Genomic DNA, 10,312 nt, shown 5'->3' with positions numbered 1-10,312 from the left:
CAAGTTGAGGAAAAAAAAGTAATCCTCCAACAACATGCCGTATAAAACCGATGTTCCCCCTCTTTTTAGCAGGGTGTATGTTAATAATATATATGGAGATTTTAGAGGGTGAAGACAAACAAAATTCAACATCTGGAAATATACTTTGCAAAAGGCGTGAAATTAAATTAGGCAGTAGCTAGCCTCAAGATGTTGTATATTTAATAATTATATAAATATATATCTATAATATACTCCCTCTCTCCCTAAATATTTGTTGTTTTCACTTTCCGAGAAACAACTTTAACTAAATATATTTAAAAAAATATTAATATTTATGGTATATAATTAGTATTATTAGAAAGATCTTTGAATTTAATTTTTTATTAAATTTATTTGATATACAAATAAGGGACGGAGGAAGTACACAGGACACATGGTGCATGGATCCAAAATAGAAGCATACCATTTTCTATATATACATAGAGCGTGGCGAGCATACCACGCCCCCCACTCAGACAGACTCGGCAACCACCTGCATCATCTTGTCCCAGCCCTAGCAAGCTGCAAGCCTAGAACAGTAAAGTCTCATCAATAATTCCATACTGTTTCTAGCTAGCGGCGAACACATATCACAGGCCGCCGCAGAGGCTGCTGCAGGCAGTACACAAGCAAGCACACACGCCAAACAAACAAGCGAAGAAAGCAGCAGCAGGCAGCAAGACTCCAGGCAGCAGCGAGCTGTAGCTCATCATGGGTATCGAGAGCATGAGCCCCACGCCGGCGGCGGCGTCGGCGGAGGACTCCTCCTCCTCGCGCTTCGCCGCCGCGTCCACGGCCACCACGGAGTCCGGCGCCGCGCAGCCGCCGCCGGCTGCTTCTGCAGCACCGGGCGGCGGCGCGGTCGTCGGCCGAGACGACGCCTCGCCGGCGGACGAGCAGGCCGTCACGTCGCAGCCGTCGGCGGCGGCCGTGGCGCAGGGCTCTTCGCGGTTCAAGGGCGTCGTTCCGCAGCCCAACGGGCGGTGGGGCGCGCAGATCTACGAGCGCCACGCCCGGGTGTGGCTCGGCACGTTCGCGGACGAGGAGGCCGCGGCGCGCGCCTACGACGTGGCCGCGCTCCGCTACCGCGGCCGCGAGGCGGCGACCAACTTCCCGGGCGCCGGGGCGTCGGCGCCCGAGCTCGCCTTCCTGGCGGCGCACTCCAAGGCGGAGATCGTCGACATGCTGCGGAAGCACACCTACGCCGACGAGCTGCACCAGGGCCTGCGGCGCGGCCGCGGCATGGGCGCCCGCGCGCAGCCCACGCCGGCCTGGGCGCGCTCGCTGCTGTTCGAGAAGGCCGTGACGCCCAGCGACGTCGGCAAGCTCAACCGCCTCGTGGTGCCCAAGCAGCACGCCGAGAAGCACTTCCCGCTGAAGCGCGCGCCGGAGGCCACGGCGGCGGCCACCAGCGGCAAGGGCGTGCTCCTCAACTTCGAGGACGGCGAGGGCAAGGTGTGGCGGTTCCGGTACTCGTACTGGAACAGCAGCCAGAGCTACGTGCTCACCAAGGGCTGGAGCCGCTTCGTCAGGGAGAAGGGCCTCCGAGCCGGGGACACCATCGTCTTCTCCCACTCCACGTACAGCTCGGAGAAGCAGCTCTTCATCGATTGCAAGAAGACCAAGACGACGACGGCCGCCACCACCGACGGGGCACCGGTGCCGGTGCCGGCACCAGCGGAGAAGAAACCAAGTACTGAAGCCCGTGTAGTGAGGCTGTTCGGCGTCGTCATCGCCGGAGACGGGTGCCAGAAGCGCGCACGGCCGGTGGAGATTGCGTTCGAGCATGGGCCGCAGGAGTTGTTGATGAAGAAGCAATGCGTCGCTCATCACCGCTCGCCTGCCCTAGGTGCCTTCTTGTTATAGCAGCGATCGTATTATACACATAGTAGTATTCTAGTCCTCCTCTCCCTTTTTGTTCTTCTTGTCGCCTGCTTCATCTTGAATTCAATTACCACTAGCTAATGTTTGTTCTTCGACTTTGCAAAGAACTTGTTTAAGTGACTGCAAAACGAGTTATATGTATGTATATGTATGTACACCATTAGGAAGTCTTCAGATGCTAGAAGTAGCAGTCCTGAAGATCATGCAAGTTTGTGCCATCATCGAGTGCAGCAATAAGTTGATTCGATCTGCTAGAGATAATTAAACATGTGTGCTTGCTTCTTGTTCTGGTGTTGTTGGATTCATCACTCTTGGCTACTGAGTCTAGCTTTTGTTAGCTTTGCTGTAGCAGTTCGGCATGCATGAATAAGTCCATAGATGTTGCACACTTGTACTAATATAGGTTGTGTGTTATCTATCATCATCAACCAAAACACAATCGAAGCTTTTCTAGATGATTAAAGCAATCAAAGTTAAAGATGCAAAAAAAAAAAAGATTGAGGATTCAGAGTTTCTACATAGCAATTTTTGAATCTCGTGATGATGGTTTCGACAGTTCCTCTTACTATTGTGATATAGATTGATTTTCTTAGTTCACTCATAGTGACTATTCATAGATCTCTGCAGTTTCGTTCATTCAAAAGGATGACGAGTCCTATTATTAGTATTGATTCATCGATGTCTTGTTCGAAGTAATAGCTAGATCAGAGCTGGGTAAGATCGTACACCCCTTTCCTAAAAAAAGATCTTACACACCCCAGAAGTGTAACTGTATACATCAGCTATTCCTATTTCCTACAAAAGTGTATGTATATATAGTCCTTAACTCAAATGCTGTTTCTTTTTCTTTCTTCGTATATAACTTTCTTGCTTTTCTTGTATCGTATGTCAGCTATATCCTTCCGTTTCCATTGGTTTTAGATAATTCAACCGATTTCTGTGAGCGAAAACATGTACTTTTCGATCATATAGCATTTGTAGACACCCATCAAACCAAAAGCTACAGTAGATTTACTCCATTTGTCTATTTCTTATTAATTTCTCCGTCTCAAAATAAGAGCACATCTCACACTTTGAGGAGACAACCAATCTTAAGTTTGATTAGATTTATAAAAAATATTATTAACATTTGTCTCTAAATAGATTTACTACGAAAATATATAACGTGATTATTAATCTAATAATGTCTACATTTGGTACCATAAACATTAGTATTTTTTTATATTTTTAGTCAAACTTAAAATTAGTTCACTGTTCGAAGCACAAGATGTACACTTATTTTATGACAGAGTAAGTACACAATACCCCTTTTAGTGGTCAATTTGAGTTAAATCGGATATATAATGTGTGATCACGATATCTCTTTTTTGGCTTCCAAATATTTGTAAAGAAGGATATCTCTGTACAGGAACTTCTGGGGCCACGGTGAAATGCTTATATTGGGTATAAAAGGGGGAAATCAGTGAGGGTGAACTGTATAGGTTTATATCATACATGAGATACATATATAGAGATAGACCTATTTCTCTCTAAAAGTGATACATGAAAGAACGAGATGTTCTCTCTCTTCCTTTTATTTCTATTCCCTCCGTCCCTAAAAAGTTGTTATGGGAATCGTGCTGGTCAAACTTTTTCAATTTTAACTAAGTTTATAAAAAATATGTGTAACATTTATATCTCTAAATAAGTTTATTATAAAAATATATTCAACTATCTACATAATATTACTAATTATGCATTATAAATATTAATATTTTGATAAATATATTTGGTCAAAGTTAAAAATTGTTGATTTTTTTTAAACAAGAATGACTCTTTTTCTGGGACCGAGGAAGTAAATATTAGGGAGAAATCTTTCGCCTGTGCAAAAGATGTAGGAGTAGAGATGACTTTAATTAGCTTGGCAGCATTATATAGACTTCTTGGCATCATACTGAAGGCAAACTATTTGAAGCCGCGCCTACATGTTCCCCAATCCTGGTTAAGTGACCAGTAACCGTCTACATGTTCCCCAATCCTGGTTAAGTGCACTCTTAGCTTTACTTTAGAAGTTATTAAATGCTCTCCCAGCAGTTAATTTCACAACACACGGCGAGAACAGTAATCCGCGAGTTCACTTTTACAAGATGTATATTCGAATTTAAGAGCACATCCTAATGGTTATGATTTTGTAACTGATGATAGAATAATAATGAAAGAATATATGATCAAAATATGATTCATTCCAAAATTCGCCCTATATTTATATTACTAGAGTTAATTTGCAGATGTTTTTATTAGATTGAACAGTGTAGTAGATTTTGGATTAGCTGCAGGAGATTGATATGTGTCCTATTAATTAATGCCTAACTTATCAGCTCAACGTCTAGGTGTGTCCTAAATTTAAGCAGACAAATGAGTTGAAATCAGGGCAAAACGACAAGAACCACTCACATCTAAAAATGGACATCTCATTATTATCATTTATAGAAGAGGTGTGCTTGATGCACTATTTATGTAGGAGAGCTAGCACACCTTGTAATTTCGGAATCCCAAGATTCTTTTTAAAAGGAAATGCAGACACAAACGCTCCGTTCGTTTGGGCTAGTTTAGCTTATAAGCCATGGCTAAAAGTACTGTTGGCTGGTTTAGTGTGAGAGAAAAATATTGTTCGTTGGCTGATAAGCCATGGCTTATAAGCCAAATACGACCAAGCGAACAGGCTGAAAGTGAGTAACTTATTGTCAGGGTATCGATAGTAGAGATACCCAAAGCAAGGAAGTTAGCGTCCACGCTGACTTTTCCGGACAGAGCAAGACGTATTAAAATGTCTCGCCCGACCCCAAGGCCGCGGGCTCCGTCTCGCCCGACTCTAAGGCCGCGGGCTCCGTCTCGCCTGATCCATTGGGTACGGGCTCCATCTCGTTTGGCACCAAGGTCGCGGTTTCAATCTCGCCCAAGGCCGCGGACTCCGTCTCGCCCAACACCTTGGGTGTGGGCTCCGTCTCGCCTGACCCTAAGACCGCGGTTTTCGTCTCGCCCAAGGCCGCGGGCTCCGTCTCACCCGACCCGAAGGACACGGTTTTCGTCTCGTTCGACGGGGACCCATACCGCCGCCAACCACTCTAGGTCCAAGCGTATGGGCCTGGGTTAAAACTCTGACACCAGAGAAAAGACTGGCATGCCTCAATGTAACACGTGGCCATGGCGGACCATACCTAGGTATTCGGATCAAGAACAGTGTTGGGCGTGCCGGTGCTGTTTTGCCTTACCCTCCTACGAACGCTAACAGGTACGTCAGTTCACCCCGACGTCCACCGGGACGGAGTGGAACGCCATGATCGACATATGATGTCTGTGCATGGCGCCAATGACGAATAGGGCCGCGACGTGAAGCCATCCCTATTGACATATACAGGATCAACGGGACCCGCATAAAGGAGAAGAAGGACCCAGGCGACCCTGAAAGCCTTCTTCGCTCTCTCCCTCTCTCTCTCTCTTTCTTCTCTTCCTCCGTTGTAACCCGTGCTTTCCCTTCGCCTATAAAAAGAGAAGCAGGGCACCCCATGAAAGGGGGATCAAGATCCACACGAAATCGGAACACAAGAGCACGACACAGGCACACGGCTGAGCGACAATCGAGCTCTCAGCACCCGTTCACTCCTTCCACCAGAGACTTGGGATCCCTTCCCTCTCTAGCCTGTTTGTAACCCCTACTGCAAACCATATGCTGGTAACACGAGCAGCAGTGAACTGGACGTAGGGACGTTCCACCTAAACCAGTATAAACCCTTGTGTCCTCCGAGCACACCATCCGAGCCAGATGCACAAATACAAATTTACTCGTCGGTGGTCCAAAAATAGCGACAGTTGGCATGCCAGGTAGGGGCTTTTTGCGCATCTCGACGTCCACATCAGGCCTCCATGGCTAGTCACGGCGTTAGCTGGGTCCCAGGCGTGCACGTGCGCTTTAAAAACCTAGACTTCATTGTCACGACGGAGAAAGGGTTGGTGTAGGCTCCCATCGCCGTCCAACCTCTCCACTCCACCGGCCTCGATGTAATCGTCGAGGTGCTTGAGGAGCTACAACTGCACGCACCGAAGGCCCATGCCCCTGGGAGCGACCAGCTCCTCGACTTAGATTACGGGAGGCTAGAGCGCTAGCTCGACGCCTTCCCAGGACCCCGACCGTCCCGGGAGGACCTGCGCCGCCTCACCTTCTCGTTCGCCAATGTCATGACGTAGCTTGCCGTAGAAGAGCCACTCTCCCCGGAATGCCTCATCTTGAGCGCTCCGATAGCCCTCCCGTTCGGTCTGCGCAACACCGCAGAAACCATTGGCCACCTTATAGCACAGCGCACGCCCCCATCCCCTACGGACGATGAGTTTATGGGGATGACCGAATACATTGTGGAATCTTTCCACGACCTTCTAGCGAAAGAATCAGAGTCGTCGTTCGACTCTAACACCAGCAGGGGGAACCATCACCCCTCATGAGAATGTTTTATGGCAGGTACCCCTAAGGGATATGTCAAAAGCATCCATAAGGTGGGGCTACCCCAATAGACGACCTCGACAACAAGGTTGAGGGGGATGCGGGGTCCCCACCTCGCCTGTGGGTAGAGCAGCTGAGGGCGCGGCACCAAGGGCTCGAAGAAGCATGACTCCAGCTCGAGCATGAACGCGTGAAGCTTGAGCGAGAGATCGAGCGCCACAGAGACGGTAGGCGTGCGCGCGCCGTGGCCCGCGGCGTGAACTGGAGGATCATCGAGGACGACGAAGCCCTCCCACACTTCACCTGGGCAAGCCAAAACATCGCTGCCACAACGGCCATGCTCCAGGGGCTTCTAGAGCCTACGACGCCCGAGGATCGTAGAGCCCATCGTGAGATTAGCATGCTTCTCGAGCGTGCGGTGGCATAGTAGGCCGAGAGCTTGCTCTCCCAATGATGTGAGCTCGATGCCAGCCAGCGCACGCCATCAGAGCGACCCAACAAGGACATGTCAGTCCACTAGGCACAGCAAGGCAGTAGGTCACGTGCTGTGGCCCCGGTGCATGAGCGTCTCGGCCTCCACCATGATACATGTGACACCCTAGATGCCAGCAGGCGTGCCCATGGTAATGAGAGGGAGGAGGCTTGCCACGGCTACCACCATCGTCGTGGTGGACGCTACGATAGTGGTGAGGACTGAAGCCCGAGCCCTGACTTGCTAGGACCTTAGGCCTTTGGCCGACACATCCTTAATGTCGTCTTCCCACCACGGTACCGACTACCGACCAACATCCCGAAATACTCTAGGGAAATGAACCCTTGGACTGTGGCTCGAGGATTATCGGCTTGCTTGCCAAGCCGGTGGAGCAGATAGTGATGATTTCATTATCCGCAGACTTCCATTGTTCCTGGCTGATTCAGCGCAAACGTAGTTGGAACACCTTCCGCCCAACCGAATCCAAACTTGAGTGGACCTAAAAGAGATCTTTGTGGGAAACTTATAGGGCACATACGCGTGTCCTGGGAACCCATGGGATCCCAAAAACTATCGATAGAAGTCCAGGGAAACTCTTCATGGGTACATCCGGCGCTTCTCCTGGCAGTGCAACGAGCTGCCCAATGTCGTTAATGCCAATGTAATAGGAGCTTTCCTGTCTAGGACCACCTGTGAGTCAATAGTTCACAAGCTAGGGCATAAGGGCCTGTGAACCACCAAGAGCTCCTCAACATCACCACCAGCCACGCCTCAGGCGAGGAGGCGGTCGGGGCAATTTTTTACCGCCCTAAGGGCAAGGCAAAGTAGGATGAGGACACCGGCGAAGGCGCCTCCAACCGCCCAATAAGAAGAAGAACAAGCAGTGGCGCGAGGGCACGCTCATGGCCACTGCCGACTGTAAGGGGGATCGGAAGCCCACCGAGGGTACCCTAGACCACTTCGAGAAGCTCCTCGAAGGGCCATGCCTGAACCATACTTTTCCCGTCAAGCACCTTATACAAGGATTGTGTCCTCATGAAGCGGTTCTTGTCTGGAGGTTCCAACAAGGGGGAGCATAGGAAGGAGCCCAAGCTAGGCCGCTAGATGACGCCGAGGGGAAGGACGGTGGATTTCCGATGCTGGATGGCTGCCTCATGACCTTCAAAGGGTCAGGTGGCCTATGACTCTAGGCGCCGCCAGAAGCTTGCGTGCCGCGTGGTCTATATGGCCGAGCCAGGCCGTGCCTTCCTTCCTCCGATGGTCGGAGTCCGCCATAGCCTTTGATCGGACCGACCACCCAAAAAGCGTCCCACAGCCAGGAAGATACCCGCTCATGGTCGACCCAATCATCGGCACAAAGTGGCTCACCAAGGTGCTGATGGATGGAGGAGCGGCCTCAACATCATGTACGCTGAAACACTCAATGCCATGGGCATTGACTGATTATGCATCTAATCGATAGGGGCGCCTTTCTACGGCATCGTACCTGGAAAGCAGGCCATGCCACTTGGGCAGATCGATATGCCCATCACCTTTAGGAATTTGACCAATTATAGGACGGAGACCCTTACCTTTGAGGTGGTCGAGTTCCACGGAACCTACCTTGCCATCTTAGGACATCCATGCTATGTGAAGTTCAAGGCTGTCCCTAACTACACCTATCTAAAGTTGAAGATGTTGGGTCCATACGGGGTCACCATCATCGGCACCTCCTTCCAGCGTGCCAACGAGTGCGAGGTCGAGTGCTGCGAACACGCCACGGCAATTGTCGCCTCCAAAGAGCTTGCAGCCATCAGGGAGGAGGTCATTGAAGAAGCACCCAACCCCAAGTGGTTGGCTGGGTCTTTCGAGCCTATAGAGGGCGCCAAGGAGGTCCTCATAGACCCCAGTGGTTCCAAGGGCAAATTGGTGCGCATTGGCACCACGCTTTCCTCCGAATAGGAAAGCACGCTCACCGACTTTCTCTACGCCAACAAAGACATCTTTGCATGGAGACCCTCGGACATGAGAGGTATTCTAAGAGAAGTCCTCAAGCATGCCTTGAAAATCAGGCCAGGCTCCAAGCCGGTGAAGCAGCGCCTGCGTCGCTTCGACGAGGAGAAACATAGAGCCATCGCTGAGGAGATTATGAAGCTTTTGGCGGCCAGGTTCATCAAGGAAGTATACCACCCCGAGTGGTTATCCAATCCCGTTCTTGTACAAAAAAAGAGTAGGAAATGGAGAATGTGTGTTGACTACACGGGTCTCAACAAAGCATGTCCAAAGGATTCGTTTCCTTTGCCACGCATAGACCAAGTAGTCGACTCGACCTCAGGGTGTGAAACCCTTTGCTTCCTTGATGTGTACTTTGGGTACCATCAAATCATGATGAAAGAGTCTGACCAAGCTCACGATATCTTTCATCACCCCATTCGGATCATTCTGCTACGTCATAATGCCATTTGGCCTGAAGAATGCGGGGGCTATGTACCAACGCTGCATGCTCAAGTGTTTTGGGGATCTCATCCGGCGGACCATTGAGGCCTACGTGGATGACATTGTGGTCAAGTCCAAATGGGCTAACCTAGTCATAGCCGACCTAGAGCAGACCTTCATGAAACTTCGAGCAAACGACATTAAGCTCAACCTCGAGAAGTGCATTTTCGGGGTCCCAAGGGGTATGCTGCTGGGTTTTATCAGTCTCTGACCGTGGCATCAAAGCCAACCTAGAGAAGACCTTGGCCATCACGAGGATGGGCCTGATTCAGAACATAAATAGGGTACAGTGAGTTATAGGGTGCCACGCCGTGCTCAGCTGCTTTATCTCGCGCCTCGGCGAATGAGGTCTCCCCCTCTATCGGCTTCTGAAGAAGGCTGACCATTTTAAATGGACGTCCAAGGCCTAAGAGGCACTTGACAAGGTCAAGCAGCTCCTGACGAAGGCCCCGATCTTGGCCCCTCTAACTAATGGGGAACTACTTCTGCTCTACATTGTGCCCACCACACAAGTGGTCAGCGCCGCCCTGGTGGTAGAGCGAGAAGAAGAGGGACACACCCTCAAAGTGCAGCGTCCCATGTACTTCATTAGCGAGGTCTTGTCTGATTCTAAGACTCACTACCCCCAAATCTAGAAACTCCTATATGCCATCCTTATCGCCAAGAGAAAGTTGTGTCACTACTTTGAGTCGCACCAGTGACGATCATGACGTCCTTCTGTCTCGGTGAGGTCATCCAAAACTGGGATGCCACAAGAATCACGTAGTGGGCACTCGAGCTGATGGGTCAAGGCATTTCATATGCCCCTCGGACGGCCATCAAGTCCCAAGTGTTAGCTGATTTTGTTACAGAGTAAACCAAGGTCCAAATGCCGCCAGCAGTCGTCGACCAAGAGTACTAGATGATGTACTTTGATGGATCGCTGATGAAGAAAGGCATCGGTGCGGGGCAGGTCTTCATTTTGCCCCTTGAGGTATCCATGAGGT

General features: G+C 49.9%; 2 protein-coding genes across 2 annotated transcripts; both read left to right on the top strand.

The window, feature by feature from the left end:
• The first annotated feature begins 494 nt into the window (after positions 1 to 494).
• LOC136457804 (AP2/ERF and B3 domain-containing protein Os01g0141000-like) lies at positions 495 to 2,166 on the top strand. Its single transcript, XM_066457810.1, has one exon. It carries the CDS (start codon positions 733 to 735, stop codon positions 1,885 to 1,887), a length of 1,155 nt encoding a protein of 384 aa, XP_066313907.1. The 5' UTR covers positions 495 to 732; the 3' UTR covers positions 1,888 to 2,166.
• Positions 2,167 to 8,184: 6,018 nt separating this feature from the next.
• LOC136460321 (uncharacterized) lies at positions 8,185 to 8,792 on the top strand. Its single transcript, XM_066460067.1, has 2 exons — positions 8,185 to 8,257; positions 8,314 to 8,792. Exons 1-2 carry the CDS (start codon positions 8,185 to 8,187, stop codon positions 8,790 to 8,792), a joined length of 552 nt encoding a protein of 183 aa, XP_066316164.1.
• Positions 8,793 to 10,312: the final 1,520 nt, after the last annotated feature.

The sequence above is a fragment of the Miscanthus floridulus genome, chromosome 6, assembly GCF_019320115.1.
Source record: "Miscanthus floridulus cultivar M001 chromosome 6, ASM1932011v1, whole genome shotgun sequence".
Classification (NCBI taxonomy): domain Eukaryota; kingdom Viridiplantae; phylum Streptophyta; class Magnoliopsida; order Poales; family Poaceae; genus Miscanthus; species Miscanthus floridulus.
This window is presented reverse-complemented; position numbering and strand designations above follow the sequence as displayed.